This window comes from Mus musculus, chromosome 1 (genome assembly GCF_000001635.26).
Source record: "Mus musculus strain C57BL/6J chromosome 1, GRCm38.p6 C57BL/6J".
Taxonomy (NCBI): domain Eukaryota; kingdom Metazoa; phylum Chordata; class Mammalia; order Rodentia; family Muridae; genus Mus; species Mus musculus.
This window is the reverse complement of record NC_000067.6, coordinates 90,106,111-90,130,829: the sequence shown is the minus strand read 5'-3', so window position 1 is coordinate 90,130,829 and position 24,719 is coordinate 90,106,111. Positions and strand designations below refer to the sequence as shown.

At 45.6% G+C, this 24,719-nt stretch overlaps 1 protein-coding gene across 2 annotated transcripts in view; it reads left to right on the top strand.

Moving 5' to 3' along the window:
* Iqca (IQ motif containing with AAA domain) overlaps positions 1-24,719 on the top strand; it is a 111,305-nt gene that overhangs the window by 22,607 nt on the left and 63,979 nt on the right. For both annotated transcript variants that reach the window (NM_001368722.1, NM_029122.2), the window contains exon 6: positions 572-777. In NM_001368722.1, the coding sequence (NP_001355651.1) occupies positions 572-777 (206 nt within the window). The remainder of the gene's footprint in view (positions 1-571; positions 778-24,719) is intronic.

The window sequence follows — 24,719 nt, the reverse complement described above, 5'->3', positions numbered from 1 at the left end:
CATTCTGAATAATGAATAATCAGAATACAATTCCTTTCAGTAGGCTTTGTGACAAACACTTCCCTCTTCTGCATTCTCCTTCCTCCCACTGATCAAGAAGATTGGCAAAAGCTTTAGTTTCTAAAGTATGGGAGACATTTTTAGGCTTACTGAACGTACTAGTTTTTCTGTCATTATAACACAATATCTGAGATGAGCTTAAAATACTTAAAAATTAAAATATAAAAGAGTTCTTTTACCTAAGAGTTTTGAAATTGTTCACTAATTGTTCACTTGCTGTCTTGGAGGCACGTCTGTATGTAAGGTGGTGTGTGTCAATCCCCCCACACATCCCCACACACCCACACACACCCACACACACACACACACACACACACACACACATACACACAGAGCGAGTTCTTTGGGTGCTCACACTCACTTTGAGCTTGTGCTCTAGATGTATTTTTTTTAAAAATGTGTCTGTGGTAAGACCCCCTCCAAAAACCACACATATGATTTGATTCTAATGTTTTCTACAGTCCTGTGACTTTCAGAGTCTCAACTTTGGGTGGGGGGGTGTTATTTCCAGAAACCATCCCCTCTCTTCAATGAAGTCAGTGATGCCATTGTCCAGTCCAAACAAGTGACAAATCTGCGGGACGAGGTGCAGCTAAAACACGAACAGGACTACCAGGAAGCCTTAGTAAATATCAAGGAGGACCTGAAGATGCTGGAAGGCCCGGACATCAAGGAGCATCTTCAGGACCAGATCCGGCAGTGGTTCATTGAGTGCAGGTGACAGGTGGTCTCTGGGGTGGCCTCAGCTCACTCGGTGGGTTGGTTGGCTTGCTTGCTTGCTTGCTTGCTTGCTTGCTTGCTTGCTTGCTTGCTTGCTTTATTTTGTTTTTGTGACAAGGTCTCATTGTTTAGTCCAAGCCAGGTTTGAATTTAAAGGGAGCCTTTTGCTTCAGCCCTGGAGTCCTGGGACTATAAACATGAGCCACCACCTGGCTTGTTATATTCTTGGACACCAAGGCATCCAGTATGGAGACGTGAGGTTTCTGGGCTTCATTTTTAAAAACTCAAATACTATCGCTAGGGATTCGGAAATGTTTTTAATTAAATTGCTTCTTGGCCTGTGTTTGCTTTTTTTTTTATATGGAAATATGGCCCATGTACTACTCTGTGACCACATAAAATAGAATGTGATGGGTAGGGGTCTGCACAGCCAGATGTGTCTAAAGCCCAGGGAACTGGAAATAGCCAGAGCTGACTGCCCTTCCATTGTGAACCAGCAAGCCATTGCTTCGGGCTCTTGGACCCTGGCCCTCCCTCAGTCTGGGAGACAGCTGTGCTGCTGGGACCTAGGATTCCCTAAATGATACGCCACTAGGAGTTCAGAGGCCAGGGCACCAGACCTGTTCTTGCAGTAGACTTCCTACTGCTTTTAAATGAAATGCTAAATGGTCTACAACTTGTTTGCTGGAGCAGTTTTAGGTATGTTTTATATCAAGGGAGAAGAAATAAGGGTTCTCTATCATGATCATGTGCTGAGGAAAGGGCTGCAGACATCTCTTCCCATGACAGTGTGTTCACCCCGACATCAGGTCCTGAGACACTCAACATGACAACACTGGTCAGCTCATTGGGATCAGAGAGCTGAATTGTCAGAAATAGGAAAATCAATTTTTTTCTATAAATAAAATCATACCAGGGAGAGGGGATGTTGGGTGGGAGGAGGCAGGCTGTGAGCAGACGTCTGGGAATCCTGGTTTGGATTTAGTAAGTCTCTTTTCAGAAAGAGCTCAGCAACACTGATGAGAACTCACCTGCCTCTGGCTCAGCACCCACTTGCTGGTTACTGTTGAGGCCCACAGGGCACGGGACCTAGAGAGGCTCCCGGGTAACAACAATGAGGGGGGGTGCTGAGGGAATGGAAGGGTGTTGTTCTAGAAGCTGGACAGCTAATCTCTGTCCACAACCAATTTCCCCCTCCCTATGTTGACTTCATGTGGAAATCAAATACTCATCCCTGCGTGATAGTCAAACTGTATGCCAAAGCTTTGTGGTAGGTGGTAGGGGGTAGGTGTCCAGAACAAACAGTTTGTGCCTTTTAAATGGTGTACCATTTGGAGTAACATGATAGAACAATATGTGATGTACACTATTACTACTACTGTACACAACACACGCACACGCACATGCACACACACACACACATGCTTGTGCACACAGGTGTCCAGAATAAACATTTCACGCCTTGTAAATGGTATACCATTTGAAGTTCTGGTCTAAAATAGTCTCCTTGGGTCAACTGTCTTTTATACATAGATTGTGATCACTTCAAATAAGAATCTTTCGTGACTTCTCTTCTTCTTCTTCTTCTTCTTCTTCTTCTTCTTCTTCTTCTTCTTCTTCTTCTTCTTCTTCTTCTTCTTCTTCTTCTCCTTCTTCTCCTTCTTCTCCTTCTTCTCCTTCTTCTCCCTCTTCTCCTTCTTCTTTCTCCTTCTCCTTCTTCTCCTTCTTCTCCTTCTTTTTGTCTGCCTGTATACATAGAGAGCCAAGCTTCAGACACCCAGAACAGTGCCTGGGTAAAGAGTGAGCAGACAATTCACATGGACAGACATCCGTTAACTAGCACTGTAACGCTGGGTCATGTGATGGAAAATGAGGTGGTAGGCTGAATGAGTTCACTGTTGTGTGTCCATCACAGGGGTACACACACACATACACAAACACAGGCACACACACGCACAGCCCTAGATGCCCAAACCTCCTGCATGACTGAACACCATAAAGCTTCTAGTGTGTGTGTGTGTGTGTGTGTGTGTGTATACAGTAGTAGTAGTAGTAGTAGTAGTAGTAGTAGTAGTAGTAATTAATAGTAGTAGTAGTAGTATGCAGACATATGTAGAATAGCGCAGCACAGTGTTCTATCACACTGCTCTAAATGGCACACCGTTTAAAAGGCACGAACTGTTTATTCTAGAACCCTTTACTAAGTGATTTCAGATCACAGTTGACAGCAGGTCACAGGCAAAACCACAGAGGGCAGAAGCACAGATAAGGGGGCTGCCGTGCTCACACCACAAGGACCACCGTAAGCTTCGTCGTGCACATGTGTGGAAAGCTTTTGGGGAATGCAGCAGAAGTGAAGGCTGCCTCCAGTTAGGCTCTAGGGAGCGGGGTCTCTGGAGAGTCTACCTTCTGTACCAGGAGAACTCTTTTGTTTCTATAAAAAGTATTGTTTTTACAATTAAAAAAAAAAGTCAAAAATACATTTGGTGGGGAGGCAATCTGCTTGCATTGATTTAAAATATTTAGGACACTCGGATTTTAGGGCAATGGTTTACTAGAATGTCTTCATCACAGGCTTGGCTGTTGTTCCTAATGCAGAATTGGGTAGGATGGCAACGGGGTGAGATATCTTCCCTACCTGAATCCTCAGCGGCCCGGGCTGTCACTCTAGGAATGCCCTGCTATTTCAGCATTTATGAGATTCTTTGAAAATGCAGCTGGTGGGTCCTCTGAGGACACTTCCTCCTGGTGTCGCTGACCCCACCATCCAGGGGCTGGTCAGAGGCCCCCTCGTGGGTACACTGGGCAGAACTCACAAAGGCATAAAAATTCCTCTTTTTGAAGTTATGTAAGGTCGAGGGCAAATTTATTTTCATAATTGGATTAAAGTCATCTGATGGACTTTGATAACGAGCCTTCGCCTTGCTTTTTTTGAATCAAAGGCAAATAAAAGCAAATATTGTCTTTTGAAGTATGAAACACAGTCCGTTCTCAGAATAAATCCCAAAAGATGCACAGGGGCAGGGCAGGCGATCATGAGAAGCTGTAGGGGGCACACACCCCCTCTCAGTTCCTCTGGTCAATACGCACAGGCTGGCCTCGGGCTCTGACTCAACACATCCCTCAGGGCCATGCTGACCTCCCAGGGGCTGGGTCACAGGTGCGTGTTACCGTGCCTTCTCATTATTTGTTTTTTTAAGCCAACTTTTAAGCTATTCTAGATCATTTTTTAAAATTATCTGACAGCTTCACACATGAATATAATGACTGTTAGTTGTTCTTAGTCTTCTCTTCCTATGCCCCTCCCCCTCCCACTGAGAAGTTAAACTTCAAAAATAACACCTATTCATTTGAGGTAGAGTTTAATGAAGAAAATGTAACCTATGTATAGTTTCAGCAAACAGAGACAGCAACTCTGAAAACTTCTTGGTAACATTCCTTCCTGTCTCTTTTCTTTCCAACATATATTTTAAGTAGTTTTATTTATTCATATTTTTACTAATGTTTAAAACTTCAACAATGAACTTTCTCACGGCCTCATAAAGCTTTTCAAAATATTTTTTTTAATGAATGCTTGGCATTGAATTGCATGGGTGCTCGGGTTAATAAGCTGATTGTAATCTTTTTAATATTTTGCAGAGCTGGTAAAATGTAGGTTATCAAATGATCTTGGAATTTATATTAATTTGATTATTTTGGGGTTGGGAAATACTTTTCATTTTTGATTTTGTTTTGAGACAGAGCCTAACTATGCAGCCCAAGACAGCCTTGAACTCCAGATCCTCAGGCCTCAGCCTCTTCAGTGCCAGGGTTACAGGTGTGCACCCCCAAGTTATTTGAGGTGGTTTTGTTTATTGTTCTTCTCTGAGCTGTTCTGCCATTTATCTACTTCTCTGTGTCATGGTGTCGGGGTTTTCTTCTTTGAGGGATCTGTGATAGATAGATAGATAGATAGATAGATAGATAGATAGATATGTAATATAAGCATATTTTATATATGCTCATATATTCATATAAACATTCAAGTATATGTATCTTTTTATATAATTTATATAAAATATTTATATGATTTATATAAAATATAACATATATACCTATATGTTATTTATACATATAGTTAACATTAATATACACATATATAAGCATTAAAGATCCTTAAGCTCCGGGTGTATTACTAGAATAATGACTGAGCTCTCATTTGTCATTATTATCTTTAGGGAGTGATCTCCCCTTGCTAGAGACCTTCCATTCCTCTCCTTTGGTTTGTCTTCTCCCAGTCTTTTACACTGTATGGCCCTAGGATCTTCTGCAGGGTGCGGCTGTGCATGCATCACTCTTGGTGCGTTTGTAGCGTGGGCTGTTTAAAGAGCTCAGACTGGGAAGCTTAAGCAGTCAGAGGCTGCTTCAGTCATTGGTCAAGGAAGAACCAACTTCCTGGGTCAGAACTCAGATGGGGGGTTCCTCACCGTAACTCCCAGGGTCTCACTTGTAGTCATAGCCACATTAGTGACCAGGTATATCAGGCAGGTGTGCATTCAGGGAGGAGGGAGAGACTGTTTTGCCCGAATATGTATTCTACTTCCAGAATGCTTTACACGTGACCTCGTTTGGCCTCTGTGTTGCTTTGCTATTGTTACTGGGTTAAATCTGCCATCTTGGTGATTTAACTGGAAACTGGAGACCTGAGGTGAAAGGGCAGATCAAGTGCTCTCAAGACACTCCAGGGATAACCCAGTCATGGTCTCTTCCAGCCCCTGGTGGAGGCTGCCACTCCTTGGCTTATGTGTCTAGGTCACTCCACCCTACATCAGTGGTCACATTCCCCTCTCCTCTGTGTGCCTCTGACCACCCTGCACATGTTTTGCACAGTATTGAGGACAACATGGAAGGAACACCTCGTGACACAGATAACCCCTATCAGATAGATGTTCAGTCACATCCTCCAGAACATGCACAGAATCACAGACATTAGGACAAGGCTCTTCAGGGTTCACTGTTCAGCCCACCACACACCAACAGCCCTGTGAGATGGCCCTGCAGCCTTTTCACCCACAGGCAGACAATGAGGACCGAGCTACAGGACTTTGGGTTTTCTACAAAGTTACCACCCGACAGGACTCTCCGTGGCACTGGGAACGCTCTAGGTTCTGGTCCCTAGCACAGTAGTAGAAGTCAACTTAGTCTGGTTATGTGAACTGGCTCCAACTTACAAAGGTTCAACTTGGCTATGTGCAAAGCAGGGCACATCCCACAGAAACAGAAACCGCTTTCCTAACTTGAACATGGACCTTGTCCTTGGCCAGAGCTATGTCCTCTGATCCTTGGTGATGGGCAGTCATGGGTAGTAGCAGGGAGCTGGAGAGGGAGGCACAACTCCCAGTCAGCCCCATGACCTCAAGGTCAATCTGTGCGGTGCGGTGCGGTGCTGTGCAGTGCTGTGCGGTGCGGTGCGGTGCGGTGCGGTGCTGTGCAGTGATGTGCTGTGCTGTGCTGTGCTGTGTGTGCTGTGCTGTGCTGTGCAGTGCTGTGCGGTGCGGTGCGGTGCGGTGCTGTGCAGTGATGTGCTGTGCTGTGCTGTGCTGTGCTGTGCTGTGCTGTGTGTGCTGTGCGGTATGGTGCTGTGCGGTGCGGTGCGGTGTGGTGCTGTGCAGTGCTGTGCTGTGCTGTGCTGTGCTGTGCTGTGCTGTGCTGTGCTGTGCTGTGTGGTCAGTCTGGGATAATCAGCAGCGCAGATATATTAAATGCATTTTCCATTGTAACATGCCTTCCAACTTTGCATCTAAGGGACATAGTGGCGTCGCAGCTGTTTATTTCATTTTATTTAATTTGAACTTCGGTTGAGGCAACCACATGTCCCTAGTGGTTACCATGGTGAGAAGCACAACTATGGGGATGTTTCCAAAAAGCACTTGCTGTACTTAGTGTGTGTCTTCACTTGAGACCAACACCCACTGTGTTGAGTTTCTGGACTCAATTGTGAACTTCATTCCAAAGTCTCATGGTCTTAGCCATAGCTTCATCCAATGCACAACTGAAACCCATCTAGGTTACAACACCCACAACCAGACTATGGGACTGGGGCTCTTATCCCTGAAGATGCAGCAGTCTTTCCTCCTCCCAGTCACCTACATCAGCACCATGTAAATGGTCATCATCACAAATTATAGGTCTTAAGGCCTTTACAAATGAAGACCCCAAGATGGTTTGGCCATCTTATGGTCCCTCTGCAGTTCACTGTTGAATGACTCGGTATTTCTGTTGCTGTGAATGAGCACCCTGACATAGGCAGCATAGGACAGGAGAAATTTTATTTGTATTGTAATCTCAGGTTACGTCCATCATGGAAAAGAAGTCACCCAGGCAGGAGCTTGAAGCAACTGATCATACCATATCCACTCAAGAACAAAGCAAACTAATGCAGCTGGTGTGGTGGCACATGCCTTTAATCTCAGTACTGGAGAGACAGAGCCAACCTGGTCTACAGAGTGAGGTCAGCCAGGACTCTGTACATAGAGAAATTCTATCTCAAAAGGGGGGAGGGGTATTTGGAAGAGAATGCACCCAAGCTCCCTGCTTCTGCTCTTTCTAAGCTTCTGCACTTTCTCTTAACTTGTACAGTTCTGGACCCAGCCTAAGGAATGGTGCCACCCACAGTGGGCTTGGGTTAGGTAATAAGATAACACCCCAGAGACAGACCCACAAGTCAACCTGATCTGGACAATTCTACACTAAGGCTTTCTTCTCAGGTTATTCTGATTTGTGGCAAGTTGACAGTTAAAACTAACTGGCACCTTGTTTAAAAGCACTGTGACTTCCAGGGAGCCTTTCAAAAGGGGGGTACAGCGTGGGTGTCGGATCAGCTTGATGGCCTCTCCAGGCACATTTCAGCAGACTCCCATGTTACTATTCTCATTGCTGTGATCAAGTGCCTTACAAGAAGAAATTTAAGATAAGAGCATTCCCCTGTGGTTCACAGTTTGATCCCTCACATCTGTTGTGACTGAGAAGACACGGTGGCAGAGCAGTCGGGAAGCAGGAAGTGGAAATAAAATGCAGCAGGACTCAGAACCCTCAAGGCCCACCCTGAGTGTTGCACTACTTCCATTGAAGCACCACATCCTAAAGTTTCCACAACCTTTAGTGTCACCAACTGAGGACCAAGTATTCAAACACATAGACCTATGGGTGACATTTCACATTCAAACCCAGGACTGCTTTGAGTTGTATATAGGCTTATGTTGTTTTTCCAGTAGACACAATAGTTGCTGTGAAGGTCAAATGAAGTGACTAGGGAGTAAGCTGGATCTCAGCAGTGTGGCTACATGGCTGGAGGTGTCACCACCACCACCACCTGCTAATGTTATGATGCAATGATGCAGCCTGTATAGACAACAAGCAAATGCACTGTGAATGTTGCATATACACACAAGATTTCAAACTAATCAGGGAGTGGAGACCCTAGAGTAGAGTCTATATGGGTTTAGTCTATATGGTTAAATCTCCACTCTACCACTTTAAGTCTTTGTGACCTTGAGCCATACCTTCGCCCTCTGTATTTGCTCCCTCATCTAAATGTATGTTAGTAGTGGGGACAGTCTTAATGCCTACTTCATGAACAGGATAGATAGATAGATAGATAGATAGATAGATAGATAGATAGACAGATAGATAGATAGATAGATATGACATCATCAGAATAATGTGGACTTGTGGTGCCCCTCAGACACACAACCTATGGTTCAGAACATTTGTTGCATCTGTGTCACCCCATGTTTCATCTCTTGGTCTAGCGCTCTGACATCCATAGCGATAGACATATTTTGTGATCTCTTAGTCACAGTTGCCTACCAACCTACAAAGGATATACTGGCTGGTGGGAGCAGTACAGAGAGGAAGATCTGAGAGGGAGGGGGAGATGTTGATGGGAGAGAGGTCATAGAAGGGTCCATGTCACAAAACAGCAAGTGTGGAATGTCCTCGGGCCTCAGGGCAGGAGAGCAGCTTGTCTGGGATCACCTGTGATGTGCATTCTTTCTGGAGGGGGTTTCAGTCATTTGGGGGGTTTTGTGTTTTAAAAAGTATAGTTTAAATGACATTAAGTCCATTCCCCACACCCCATCTTAGTGCAGAGCTTTGGTATTTTTAAGTAGGGGAGACCTTAGGCGCAGGTACTTCCCTCCCATGGTGCATGGGAGAAGCTGTCAATGTAGAGTCTCCATGCTTTGGCCCTCGATGGTCAGGCTGGGAACAGAAATTTGCTGGCTGGCAAGAAGCAACCTAAAGGAGGAAGGGCTTATTCAATTTGAGGAGAAAGTCAGTCACAGTAGAGAAGGCATGGGAGTGGGAGAGTAAGGGAGCTTGCAGACAGGAGGAAGAGAACAGACAAAAAGTGGGGTCAGGCTATCAAACCTCTGAGCTCACACTCAATGACTACTTCCTCCCATGATGCACCACCTTGTAAAGGTCCTAAAGCCTTCTGAAACAGCACCACAGATGGGAACTGAGTGTTCAAACATGTATGCCCTTGGGGAAGATTTCATGTTCAAGTCACAGCAATGCCCACAGCCATGGGCTCATTAGATATCACCTGGGAGCCCAGGTCTCTCCTCACTCCTGACTCTTCCTCTTCCCTACACAGCTTCATGTCTTCATGCAATGTACTTAAGAGGAAAGAGCAAGCCACTGAGAGGGAAAGACACGGGTGAGGAGAGAAGAGACGGGGAGAATCCTGGGATTTAAGGAAGCCAGTTGTGGCTTGCCTCATGTATTTCCCATGTGACACTGAGGGCTTGTGGAAGTTAGGCCACTTGGCTAAAAGTCCATCCAGTGACTAGCAGATGGAGAATGAAGACACAGGGGAGAGACCTCTAGAAATGTGGGCATTGTGTAGCTCCAGGGAAAAGGCAGAGCTTCCTTCTGAGAACTTTCAGTGACATGAAAAGAAGCCACCAGCCTGCTCCTGTCAGATACCCTCTGGATGGCTGGGATCCCAGCTACGTTTGATTTCTTTTCCTTCATGTTTTCTATATTTTTCCCTCAGGGATCCTGAGACAGATTCAGAATGTAGCAGAAGACTGAGAAAGACAGGGGGATGGTCACACATGGAGAGATGAGTCTAGGGCTCATTATTGTGGATTCTTTGTGTAATTACATATTCAGTGAATTCTCAGAAGCAGCTGCACTCAGCAGAGGAGAGGCAAACACGTGTGGGTTATTCGAGTAAGAAGCCAAAGTATCTTCCTCTTGGCCATCACTTCCATGAAAAATAGATGAGGTTCAACAGGGGACATGAGAAGAGGCCGGGAAAGAACTCAAGATTCGGGCACCGTTCACTGAGGCCTCAGGGATAGGTGCATAGCCCATGTGAAACCACATGCTTTGATGGGGCTCGTCACAGTGAATTAAATTAAGAGCGCCCAGCAACTAGGGGCTCTTGTGGTCTTCGATCCAGGTACTACGGCTCAATGAAAGATAGACACTAAGCTCTTCAGCAAATATAGTATGCTGATTCCCTTTGCCTAGACTCATAAATGGATCCAGACAAAAGCCATGAGCCCTTTTCATTCTCAGTGTACCCCACAAACTGCAAGGACAGAGTACTCTTCCCCTGATAGTGGCTTCTCAGAAGCATGCTGGCCACCAGTCGTACTTAGCACTGCTCTTAGGATATCTTCTATCTCTAAAGTGTGACCAAGCACCACCAAAGAGATGAAGACATGCTTAGATGTGGGAGAGCTCACACCCAAGCATTTCTACTGCAGTGTGTGTAACAGGAAGTGGGATGGAGTGTGGCCACCTCCTCGAAGGGACTGAGCACTGTGAGGATAGAACACAGAGTGGGTTTTCACACTCAGAGTCTCCCAGTTCGGAGCAGGCAGAAGCCCTTCATCCCTGCGCTCAATGGCTTTGTGTAGACACTGCTTGGACAGAAACAGCCACACACCTTCTTAGTTTATAAATATAGTCACACTCACTTGCCACTTGATCAAACAAGCAGAGGAGTTTGGAAAAGGACAGGACAGATGAAGCTCCTTCTGATGAGGAAGGGACATGGGGACGCTGGCTGGGCTTCAAGCCATGTCTTGAAGGGAATGGGAGACAGTGAAGAAAGCCCTTTGCTTTCATTCTGACAGGGTCAGCTCTTTCCTGAGTATTAACTCTCCCACATAAACGGTATTTGGGATAGGAAAACAGAAGTAAGACCTGCTTGTCACTTTCTCAACAGAGGATCAAACCAGCATAGATTCTCAAGTAACCCCTAGTGGATGGTTCCTTTTCATTAAATTGTAAAGGGAAGAGCAGACTGTCTGTACGGGTCTGGGGGGGGGTGGTTGTCAGATTCAAACAGGAACAGAATTCAAGATGTCTTGGACCAAGAAGGAAGCCTTGATTCTGACTGGTACCCTAATAACATCCACTAATAATCAAGGTGTCTGTGATAGACCGATGATTCTCCTATCCAGCACTGGGATCAAGAGGTGGGGTGCACAGGGCTCTCCTGGTCTCCTCTGAGCACAGGTCCACTTTGTGTCCCACGGAGGCCACGTAATCAAGTCCATGTGTAGTCCATTGCCTTTATTGAGTGCCTGTGAATTTATAGGCAGCAACTGACACCTTTGGAGGCTTCTGTGCAGTGGCACAAGCTGCTTACTTTAGAACTCGGGAGAAATTTATGGGGCTGCTGACATTAATGGAGGTGGCTGGATGACTGGGGGGGATCGGCCGGAAACCCCTCCATCCATCTATTTTTCATACTTGATGAAACACAGATAAATCTCTGTCCTGCGTGTCTGAGACGGTGAGACCCGTCGAAGCTTGGTGTCGGGCCTCGGGGGGGAAATTTATCATTTGAGGAGTTCTGCTTTCTAAATCACTGTGAACTCCAGACTGGCCATTTGCACATTTGTATGAGAATTTTTGACAATATCCATAAATTTTTAATAGGCCCCAACTTTTACCAAGTACCACACCTCCCATTTGTTAACAGAAAAAATACGAGGCTGGAGCGTTTTCCTTCAGCTCACTCAGATAAAAGAACAGGAAAACAGCACTCAGTGTCCATCATGTTTTTAGTGAGAAAGACAACATTAGTCGCCAAATAAATTTTTTAAGAAGTTAACATCGGCCCCATCATTTGTCACATGTAATTGTAGAGTTTCCAGAAGTCAAAGGAAATATTAAAATGGCCCAGTGGGCACAAGGTTCTATTTTAAAACAATGAACCTAAACTTTTGCAAAAATGGAAATACCTCAGCCCCAGTGGAGATTTGTTTTATTTTGTTTTAAAGAAATATATATACTGTAGCTGTCTTCAGACACACCAGAAGAGGGCATCAGATCCCATTACAGATGGTTGTGAGCCACCATGTGGTTGCTGGGTATTGAACTCAGGACCTCTGGAAGAGCAGTCAATGTTCTTAACCACTGAGCCATCTCTCCAGCCCAGTGAAGACTTTTTTCCTGTAATTTATGTTACTGTTTGTGTGTGCACATGCCACAGAGAGCAGCTTTGTAGAGTCGGTTCTCTCCTTCCACATTCTCGCGGCTCCCAGGGATTGAACACAGACTGCTAGGTTTGGCTGTGGGGCAGCAGTGGGAGGAGTTTCCTGCTGAGCCATCCCACAAGGTGACTTCCTACTTTCTCCCCATCACAGCAGTAGCCAGTGGCAGCTACCACACAGCTTTCATCATTTCCAGTCAAGTCCTGCATATTATACATCTATTCTCCCAACTGCTCCTTGATCGGCATGAGACTATGCTAACTAAGCTTACTTTCTTGTTATCCACACAAGCAGTGTGCTTGCCTGCCTCAGTTTCCTTAGTGCTGTGTTATAAGTGTGTCACCACACCTGGCACTATAACCATCCTTTAAAATCCTAAAGCAGAGAAGGATCTGGTAGCACTGACCTGTAATCCCAGCTACTGCAGAGGCTGAAACTGGATGATCTGAGATTCAAGATCTATCTGGGCTACAGGGTGAGTTCAAGACCAATTAGCAATTTAGCAAGACCTGGTCTCAAATTTTAAAACAACAACAACAAAAACCATTAAGTTTGAAGATATAACTCAGTCATAGATATGTATGTTCTAATGTCCACACGTCCATGGCCCTAGGGTCAGTCCCCAATACACACACACATATGCACACTCATACATGTACACTTATATACACACACATACACACATATGCACACTCATCATATACATACACTCATAAACACCCACAAACCTATGCATACATAGTCTGACATAGTTGCAAACATACACATGCACATGTGTGCACACATGCACTGCACGTATACACACACATGTTCACATGCACGCACACACATAGACACACACACACACATGCACACACACAGCTGTAACAGTCCTGTCAAAGGCCCTGGGGGCAAGTGTGACATGCGGTGGTGGTGTCCAAATGCATCCTGGGCGCTCAGGCACCCCTTTGTCAAAGGCCATGAGGTTTCCCTCTCCTTTGTGGGAACCTTAGCTCAGGAGAGCCTGCCCATCCTTTCTGCTCTTAGAATTGTCCCTAGTGTTTTGCTTTTCCTTCTACAGGCAATGTGGAAGGACAGGGAGTGGGCTGGACTTGTGCTGTCATCGGTTTCTTACTGTACAGGATTGAGTGGACACCCGTGGTACCCGAGGTACCCGTGCAGCCCATCCTGTTTTGATTACTCACTTCCTACGCGTTGGTACATTCAGAATTTCTGCAAATCATTTAGTTACTTCAAAAGTACTTTGGCCTTTCCAAGAGATGTGCAATTCAAATGTTAGTATTTGTCCTTACAAATGCAGTTAGCTACACGGTAGGGAAGTTGAACATTAATTATCTTCATCCATGAAGCCACATGATTGTTTCTGCTTATGCAGAGAAAGCTTTTGATCACATTAAATGTGTTGTTCTTACCTGAAAAATCTAAAACATAGGAGAAAGGACAAACTGTAATGGCATTTAGTTAGGTATGACAAGATGTAAGCCAGGTAGAGAGAGACTACTATATCTTCTACCTGCTGATTTTTCTCAGGGCCCCAGACACTGTTTAGCACACCACACAAACTCAATGAGCCTACTGTCAATGAGCAGGGTGGGTGAATGGATCAAAGATACCCAGTCCTCAGTGGAGACACACTTCACAGGCGACAGGCACAACCTTTGTCCCTACCTACGCATAACTGGTGCAATGTGTATTGATAACCAGGATCATACAAAGGGGAGATAACAAGAATAAATGTCTGACAGAAAGCAGGAAGCTGTACTATTAAATATTGTCAGGCAGCCCATTCATGGGAAGCATCCATGATGGTCAGAAGCAAGAGTCACAGGGAGAGATGGAGAGGTGGGCTCTGCTCCAGCGAGATGGAAAGATGGTGAACCGCGCCCCTCCCCCTGGAGATTTATAGGGATAACACAGTTTCAATTAAAAATCCCAACAGGATTATTTGTTGCACGTGAAATATAATTATTAAAGTCATTAGGATTAAAATACGAAACTAAGAGAAAGGAGGAAGAACAAATGGCCGCATATTCTAAAGTGCATTATAAAGAAAAATAAGGAACTGCTTGGTGCTAATAAGAGAGCATCTGCATAGATCAGTGGACTAAGAGGGTGGCCCCGGAGCTGACAGACATAGATGAAATGAGGAATTCCTAATAAATGCATTTTTAAAAGGGAGCCAGCACAGAAGAATACAGTTACAGTCACTACATTGTTAGAGCTGACTGGTTACAGAAACAGTGAATTTAATGTCCTGGAAGAGACGCCACAAAAGCGTAAATATTTGAAAATAAAACTGGAAAAACCCACTGCAGAAATTATGAGGTCTGCTCAGTAATGAAACCCTAAGAAAGGAGAGAAACCAGCCGAGTCCGACAGCTACTTTGATTATAAACTGTTCTGCTCTGTGGCTTACTTCATTTGACACGTCATTCCTACTTGCTGTGTTGAAGAGATACCAAAATGGATCAGAGCTCACCGGCCTGGCTCCAGCCCACCCTCAGGTCATCACCTAAAGACATGGGCACAGGGGATCCCTGCTGTCCCCTTTGCTCTGAAGCAAAAGCAAGGACGTGGTGATCTCCCCCAATGCCTGGTCTTTCTCACTAAATGCTGTACTAATGAGTTCCGGGTGCACTTCCAGCATCCTGCAAACACCCACTGGGAGGAAGAGTGTGGTGACTGCACGAACAGCTCTGTTCTCTCCACTTAAAACCACAAGAACTTAACTCCTGGAAAACATTTCTTGCACAAAGCATCTGATGTTGCAGAACAGGCTGTTGTGGTTAGCAGAGATGTCCACAGGCTGAAATCTGAAGTGGCTGAGGAGGGCTGAGTGGGTCTGGACAGGGCAGGACAGGACAGCCTGGGCTGCTGCCTCTCTCAGGAGTTCAGAGTCCCCAGGGTAACCTCTACCTTGGAGCTGAGAGATACAGAGGTGTGGTTTTTAATGCACAGGACAGGGCAGAAGCATTTCCTGAGTCTCCCAGAAGCCACATAAATGCTACGCAAATACACATGGTATAAAATCCCCTGTGGGAAGAGAGACACTGACAGGCCCCGTTGGCCCTAGCTGGAGTGGGCAGCAGAAACGGTCTCCATGGTGTCTGGCCAGGGGTTCTTGTCTGAGACTGAGGCAGGCTCAGGGCACTACCACATTTGTGAGAGCCAAGACTAGCGGGTGAAAGCCAGGTCCCAAGGCCACTGTCACAGTGGAGGAGAAATCTGCTTGGAGATTTTGAGGTCAGAGCCCTGTGATTGGTCCTAGAAGAAAAGGAAAGGCCAAAAGCTACTTACTGTCCAGATCGGTCCCACTCCAGTGGAGCGCCAGGGCTCCACAGCATCGAAGGCCCAAGCCTGGATGCCAGCAGGGATGGATGCTCCGCTGCCCCTTGCCCAGTCCACTTGCTTTCTGGGTTTCAACTTCCGGCATTCCAGAGGTGATTTGGACTTAGTGATGGAGAGGTGACCTTCATCCTCTTAAAAATATTAAACAACCTCTAAAATGTCGTGTTTTCATTTTCTCAGTACATTTTTTTGGAAACCCAGAAATATCTTTTTGGAAATTACTATTTGTCTTGGTAAAATTTAAATATCATGGGCTGGACAGAAAACTCACTCAGTAAGTTTGCCCCTTGCAAGCTCAGGAACCGGAGTTCAACTACCAGAACCCATCCATGTAACTAAAAGGGATTTTCTCTCCCTTAGTGATGCAAATATAAACCAGATTAGACCAGAATTAAAGACAATAAGGGCAGGTTTATTAGTAGTTCTGAGGTGGGTTCACCAACGATGGCAAGGTTGCAATGGTGAAGGTCGGTGAAGTCACTCATCCAGGCTAAAGCAAGGCAGTTTTATAGCGCCTAGGTGAAGACGTGCCAGCTAGGAGCTGGGACTGTGTCTATACATGATCAGAAACTGAGCCCCTGGGCAGGCACTCTTGGGTGGGTTGTTAGGAATGGGGAGATGGGGTGGAAGGAGATGACGTGCCAGGCGGAGTTTTCTCCAAGAAGACTTGGGGGCTGTCTCTGTGGAGGGGGGAGTCCCAGCTTGTGGAGAGATTGAGCAAGGCTTCCAGCCTAATAGTAAGCAACATCCTATGGGAGAGTAGAGAGACAGGAGATGTCTCGAGCTTAGTGGCCAGCCAGCCTACCTAGTGAGCTTCAGGCCAATGGGAGACCCTGTTATAACACCAAAGGTGGTCCTCTGACCTTCATATGCATGGAGTACACACGTGCACACATGTGAACATGCATATGCAATAAATGCCCCCTCAAAGTTAAAAAGGTTACTTTAGAAAATGCCATCCCTGTAACATACGCCAGTGTTTGCTTGTAGGTGACATATTTGTGTTGACAAATAGGTCGTAACTTCCAAAGATTTGCTTTACCAACACAGCATCCATTTTTAAGCTTTCTGTTCCTTGACAGCTGCCTCCTCCTCCCTCCTCCCCTCTTTCCCCTCCCCGCCCCCCATGCCCCACTGCCTGCTTTGCTCTATAGACAGGCATGAACTGGTTTGGAGTTGGCTTTGTCTATTTCGCAGGAAGCTTTTTTGCATTGATTGTACCACCTGGAGGTTCTGATGTTCACTTGACTTGCCTGTTGCAGCAATTTGGGGGTGAATAGAAGTGGGCAAGGAACCTGGGGAGGAGGCAGGATTCTGAAATGGCATTCTAGCATGCTATCAGCTGTATGTCAGCAAGACAGTGAAAGATTAAAGATAATCAAGGCTTTGAAATCATAGTTGAGGGAAAGCTGTAATTTGAACAATTACGCACAATCTCAGCACATTGAACCTCTCAGAACTGTGCAAAAAATTATGCCTCAAAATTCATTTTAAATAGAAAAGATTCTTCCCTCCATTAAACCATTTTCCGGATTGCAGAGAGAGACCCAGGTTATCATCCCCAATGTAATTTGGTGTTCTCCTATCTTCATGCCACAGATGTGTGCCTCTAACGGTTTTTGTTTTTTGTTTTTTGTTTTTGTTTTTGTTTTTTGTTTTGGTTGTAAAATGAGAGTAAAAGATTGTATTTGGTCAGCTTATATCATACAGTGTAGCTAGGCAGGAGCTGTCTTGCACTATGACACTCGAGCACATTTAAAATGATGAAGGAGCCGGGCAGTGGTGGTGCACGCCTTTAATCCCAGCATTTGGGAGACAGAGGCAGGCGGATTTCTGAGTTTGAGGCCAGCCTGGTCTACAAAGTGAGTTCCAGGACAGCCAGAGATGCACAGAGAAACCCTGTCTCAAAAATGAGTAAATAAATAAATAAATAAGTAAATAAACAAATAAAATAACGAAGGAATCAGTCACTTAGTGCATTTTTCCAGTCAAGAGAACGGGGGGCCAGAAGGCAGCCAGAGCAGCCAGGATTAGACATGCAGAGAAAGGTACAGGAGTCAGGGTAATGGAGGCTCTGGGCAGCATCACATGGGGCCAGGGTCATCGGAGAAGTCTTGTAACTTAAGGCCCAAACCAGTTCAGCTTTAAGAATGAAAAGGGCCCTGCTATCAGTTTTCCCAAGTGAGCTGGAATAAGCCTTAACCTGACGATATGGGAAAAGTTTTGTTTTGAAAGAAATGGTGACCTTTGAGCAAATAAATGACATAGCATGACTCATGTTTTAAAAGGGTCACTTACCTGCCACCTGGGGTAGGGCTACAGAGCAGTTAAGAGACCAGTTCCTAGTATAAGCAAGTACTCGGTGGCAGTGCCCTGGGACTAATGTAGTGGTGTTTACCAGTCACTCTCAAGATATACTAGGAAGGTGGAAGCAATGGGAAAGAGACAGCTGAGAATGGCTCCAGGTAGTGCTCCCTGGAGCACCCCTTGGAGTGACCAGAACAGAGTCTCTGCAGTAGGCAGAGGTAGAGAGGGCTCGAGTGATAGACACTTAATATCAGAACTTGTGTGCTTCTGGGGTTAGGGGTGGACAACTGGATCTGGGTCAGTTGTCCACCAGGGAGAAGTGAGAGCCAGAGAGAAGTGAGAAATGGAGTCGGGGTTAAAGAGCTGAGCACACACGTGCTGAGTCAAGCTGTGAAATGGGGCCACACAACGGGGTGTGAGGCAGACAAACAGAATGAGGAGCCCTAAGTCTGAGCCCTGGGCCTTCAGTTTCACAGGTAAGGGATGGAAAAGCACCTAGGAGAGAGGGGTTCTGTGTGAGAAAAGAGAGCCCATAGAGCATTCCCACCAAGAAGGGGACAGGCTCTATCCCTGTGCTGTATGTGAAAGAGAAAAGGCTCTTAGCAAGAGAGGAAGAAAGCAGGGAGATGCAGAGCACTGGAAACCAGGGCAAGAGGACCTCTCAGAAACAGTGCTGTGCCGTCCAACTGCAACACAGCATGTGCTGGCTAGTTTTATGTCAACTTGACACAAGCCAGAGTCATTTGGAAAGAGGGAACTTCAATTTAGAAAATACTCCATCCAATTAGCCTGTGGGCAAGCCTGTGGTGCTTTTTCTTAATTGATGATTGATTATTGATGTGTGAGGGCCCAGATCACTGTGAGTGGTGCCATCCCTGGGCTGGCAGTCCTGGGTGCTGTAAGAAAGCAGGCTGAGCAAGCCGTGAGGAGCAAGCCAGTAAGCAGCACCCCTCCATAGCCTCTGCATCAGCTCCTGTCTCCAGGTTCCTGCCCCACTTAAGTTCCTGTCCTCATTTACCTCAGAGATGGACTGAGGTAGGGAACTATAAGCTAAAGTAAACCCTTTCCTGCCTGCATTGCTTATGATGATGGTGTTTAATCACAGCAATAAAAACCCTACAACAGCATCAAGACAAAATGCCCTTTAGAGGGCAGGAGACCCACACTAGGCCATAAGCTGTATACTAGGATGCTGGGCCCCAGCTGCCATAATTATGGTGCTGAGTCTGGGTGGCCGAGCAGCAGGAATGTATCCTCTGGGTTCTGGGCAGGAAGCCCAGAGTGTCAGCAGGTTGGCTCTTTCTGGGGACTGTGAGGTGGAGCCTGGTCTTAACCAAGCACAGCTGCTAGGATCCCCTTTCCAAAAAGGCTGTATCCTGAGGTGCTGAGGTTAGCACTTCAACGTGTGCATCTCTGGGGTCAGGGCCACAGTCCAACACTCCACACCTGTGAGAACTGTCTGAATGGGTAGTCTCTGGATGTGGACTGTTCTCCCAGCTGAGTTCAAGAGGTAAGAGCTAGGGAAAGTGAGCATGCCAAAGGAGGAGCTGCAGGAGTCACAGGGTAGCAGATGAGGTGGAGGAGGGGAGGAGGGAAAAAGAAAGGAGGGGAGGAGGGAGGAGGAGAGGAGGGAAAAGGGGAGGAGGGAGGGGGGAGGAGGGGAGGAGTAAAGGAAGGATGGAAGACTGAAGGGAGAAAGAACCCAAGAAGAGTGGCTCCTGAGGTCAAGCCCAAAGAGCAAAGCTAAGCCCTCAGGAACCAGAAGTGTTTCTGAAGGAGGTGACAGGAAGGTGGTGGCTCCCTGGTAGATGGGGTACCTGGCTGTTGGAGCATGTGAAGACACAAGTGCCCATCACTGAAAGGTCCCCACACTCAGCGCTTTATTCCCAAGCACAGCCAAGCATTCCAGCTCCCGGCCTATGGACTCCCGGTTCCATGAGTAGTATGGCTGCGTGTGTCCAGGTGTCCAGGAGAAGGCAGCTTCCGCCAACCATAGGGTCCAGGACTGTGGGGGAGAGGGTGCCATGGGGAATGGGAGCCAGAGGCACAGGATTCCCCAAGACACAGACTTCCGTTTTCCACTGTTAATCAAAAGCGTCTTGGGGCTGACACTGTATAATTTGGGGTCCTGACACTGTATAATTTGGGGTCTTCAGTTCCTTCTGGGAGGCTCCAGGAGGGCATCACCTGCAGTCACAGCTGTCAAGCCCCGGCTGTTTAATACCAAAATTACCATGGGAACCTAAATAACATTCGCCGTTCCCTCTTGCTATCAGCACCTCTACCCTGCGGCTCTCACGCCCACTAGAGCTGACCCTAACATGCTCAGGGGCACACAGGACCTAAATTACAAGAAGTAAAGTACAATCAGATGAATATATTTAAATATTATTTTACAAAAAAATACTGTGGGGCTTAATGTTAACTCTTACTGTGAAAATTGATACATTCTACATGCAAAATGGGATCGTGTGCATTTGGGTGTTTTGTTTTGTTTTGTTTTGTTTTGTTTTGTTTTGTTTTGTTTTGTTTTAAGTAAGTCACAAGGCTGGAGAGATGGTTCAGCTGTTAAAGTTAAAAGCATGTATTTCTTTTCCAAAGGACCTGAGTTCAATTCCCAGCACCAACCTCCTGCAACTCCAGCTACTGGAGACCTAACACCTCTGGCTTCCCAGGCACCCACACATAGCATACACTCCCACAGACACACATATATATGTGCAATGAACACCAATATGCAGAGGCACTAAATCTGCTGTGACCCTTAAATCTAACAAAACAAAACAAAATCTAGGTTTGACAATTCAAGGAGAGAGTCATCTAATGAAGACACCTTCAGAAGTCTTGTGGGTGGGCATGGTTAGGCAGGCTGTTGCAGCCTCCACACCAGATGTAGCTTGTGTGGCAGGGATTGAGAAGTGAGTCTGGGGACCCTCGCCCTTGGCTGAGAGTGCTCCCAGGGCACAGGCTTCCCAGTGTCAGTGAGTGATGTCATTGGCACTGGTGAGCTTAGCTTCCATAGAGATCTGTAACTTTTCTTGCAGCTTCTACCATTGTGACAAAGACCAGATAAAAGCAACTTACCGAAGAAAGGGCTCCTTTTGACTCACAGTTGAGGGCACAATCTGAGGTGGCAGGGAAGTGATGGAGGGAGGAGTGTGAGGCAGCTGGACACAATGCATCCGAGGATGGGAAGCAGAAAGGATGTATGTTGCTCAGCGACTCCCTCCCTCCTCCCTTTTTCCCTCTCCTCCCCTGCCTCCCCATTCTCTTTCTCTCTCTCCTTTATTTTTTAAGATTATAATTATATATTTCCCCTTTCCTTTCCTCCCTCATACCCTCCCATATACCCTCCTTGCTCTCTTTTAAATCCATGACCTCAGTTTTCATTAATTGGTGGTGGTGGTGGTGGTGGTGGTGGTGGTGGTGGTGGTGGTGGCAGTGGTGGTGGTGGCGGCGGCGGCGGCAGAGGCATTGGTGGTAGTAGTGGTAGGGTGTGTGTATGTTTGTGTGTGTGTGGCTTTCCTGTGTCTGAGTGTCTGTGTCTGTGTGCACACATGTGTGTTTCTAAATAACAAATACAACTTGCTTCCCCCTGTATCTCTCTTTCCCTGAAGCAAGGTCTTACCATCTAGGCAAGGCTGGCCTAGAACTCAGAGACCTGCCCTCCTCTGACTCCCAGGTGGTGCTGTTACTTCTTCCCTTTTTATCCATCAGTCCGGGATAACAGCCCATGGGATGGTGCTGACGATATTTAAAGTAGCTCCCCCACTTCAGTTACGCTAGCCTAGGAACTCTCAAAGACAACCCAGAGTTTTGTCTCTTAGGAGGTTCTAGATTCTGTCAAATTGACATCCAAAGTGACTGTCTCACCATAGGATGAAATGCCTTGAAGAACCAAGTGAACTACTATCTAAATGAGCAAGGCATGCCATTCCCAGAACCCCCAGAGAGGCCTACAAGACCAGTGCTTCAGTGACATTCAGTGACAGTCATTCATTAACATGCTTGATTGCTTATCTCAAGCAGCCACAGGAAACTACAGTCATTCCGCTGCAGGGCACAGTCGCAGCAGGATGTTCAAAGCTGCCTGGATGCCTGTCAGCACATTCCTTCCTTTCTTTTCTTTTTTTTTTTTTTTTTATTTATTTTTTTTTCCATTTTTTATTAGGTATTTAACTCATTTACATTTCCAATGCTATACCAAAAGTCCCCCATATCCACCCACCCCCACTCCCCTGCCCACCCACTCCCCCTTTTTGGCCCTGGCGTTCCCCTGTACTGGGGCATATAAAGTTTGCAAGTCCAATGGGCCTCTCTTTCCAGTGATGGCCGACTAGGTCATCTTTTGATATATATGCAGCTAGAGTCAAGAGCTCCGGGGTACTGGTTAGTTCATAATGTTGTTCCACCTATAGGGTTGCAGATCCCTTTAGCTCCTTGGCTACTTTCTCTAGCTCCTCCATTGGGAGCCCTATGATCCATCCATTAGCTGACTGTGAGCATCCACTTCTGTGTTTGCTAGGCCCCGGCATAGTCTCACAAGAGACAGCTACATCTGGGTCCTTTCAATAAAATCTTGCTAGTGTATGCAATGGTGTCAGCGTTTGGATGCTGATTATGGGGTGGATCCCTGGATATGGCAGTCTCTACATGGTCCATCCTTTCATCTCAGCTCCAAACTTTGTCTCTGTAACTCCTTCCATGGGTGTTTTGTTCCCAAATCTAAGGAGGGGCATAGTGTCCACACTTCAGTCTTCATTCTTCTTGAGTTTCATGTGTTTAGCAAATTATATCTTATATCTTGGGTATCCTAGGTTTGGGGCTAATATCCACTTATCAGTGAATACATATTGTGTGAGTTTCTTTGTAAATGTGTTACCTCACTCAGGATGATGCCCTCCAGGTCCATCCATTTGGCTAGGAATTTCATAAATTCATTCTTTTTAATAGCTGAGTAGTACTCCATTGTGTAGATGTACCACATTTTCTGTATCCATTCCTCTGTTGAGGGGCATCTAGGTTCTTTCCAGCTTCTGGCTATTATAAATAAGGCTGCTATGAACATAGTGGAGCATGTGTCCTTCTTACCTGTTGGGGCATCTTCTGGATATATGCCCAGGAGAGGTATTGCTGGATCCTCCGGTAGTACTATGTCCAGTTTTCTGAGGAACCGCCAGACTGATTTCCAGAGTGGTTGTACAAGCCTGCACTCCCACCAACAATGGAGGAGTGTTCCTCTTTCTCCACATCCACGCCAGCATCTGCTGTCACCTGAATTTTTGATCTTAGCCATTCTGACTGGTGTGAGGTGGAATCTCAGGGTTGTTTTGATTTGCATTTCCCTGATGATTAAGGATGTTGAACATTTTTTCAAGTGCTTCTCTGCCATTCGGTATTCCTCAGGTGAGAATTCTTTGTTCAGTTCTGAGCCCCATTTTTTAATGGGGTTATTTGATTTTCTGAAGTCCACCTTCTTGAGTTCTTTATATATGTTGGATATTAGTCCCCTATCTGATTTAGGATAGGTAAAGATCCTTTCCCAATCTGTTGGTGGTCTTTTTGTCTTATTGACGGTGTCTTTTGCCTTGCAGAAACTTTGGAGTTTCATTAGGTCCCATTTGTCAATTCTCGATCTTACAGCACAAGCCATTGCTGTTCTGTTCAGGAATTTTTCCCCTGTGCCCATATCTTCAAGGCTTTTCCCCACTTTCTCCTCTATAAGTTTCAGTGTCTCTGGTTTTATGTGAAGTTCCTTGATCCACTTAGATTTGACCTTAGTACAAGGAGATAAGTATGGATCGATTCGCATTCTTCTACACGATAACAACCAGTTGTGCCAGCACCAGTTGTTGAAAATGCTGTCTTTCTTCCACTGGATGGTTTTAGCTCCCTTGTCGAAGATCAAGTGACCATAGGTGTGTGGGTTCATTTCTGGGTCTTCAACAAGATCCAACACCCATTCATGATAAAAGTTTTGGAAAGATCAGGAATTCAAGGCCCATACCTAAACATGATAAAAGCAATCTACAGCAAACCAGTAGCCAACATCAAAGTAAATAGAGAGAAACTGGAAGCAATCCCACTAAAATCAGGGACTAGACAAGGCTGCCCACTTTCTCCCTACCTTTTCAACATAGTACTTGAAGTATTAGCCAGAGCAATTCGACAACAAAAGGAGATCAAGGGGATACAAATTGGAAAAGAGGAAGTCAAAATATCACTTTTTGCAGATGATATGATAGTATATATAAGTGACCCTAAAAATTCTACCAGAGAACTCCTAAACCTGATAAACAGCTTCGGTGAAGTAGCTGGATATAAAATAAACTCAAACAAGTCAATGGCCTTTCTCTATACAAAGAATAAACAGGCTGAGAAAGAAATTAGGGAAACAACACCCTTCTCAATAGTCACAAATAATATAAAATATCTCGGCGTGACTCTAACTAAGGAAGTGAAAGATCTGTATGATAAAAACTTCAAATCTCTGAAGAAAGAAATTAAGGAAGATCTCAGAAGATGGAAAGATCTCCCATGCTCATGGATTGGCAGGATCAACATTGTAAAAATGGCTATCTTGCCAAAAGCAATCTACAGATTCAATGCAATCCCCATCAAAATTCCAACTCAATTCTTCAACGAATTGGAAGGAGCAATTTGCAAATTTGTCTGGAATAACAAAAAACCTAGGATAGCAAAAAGTCTTCTCAAGGATAAAAGAACTTCTGGCGGAATCACCATGCCAGACCTAAAGCTTTACTACAGAGCAATTGTGATAAA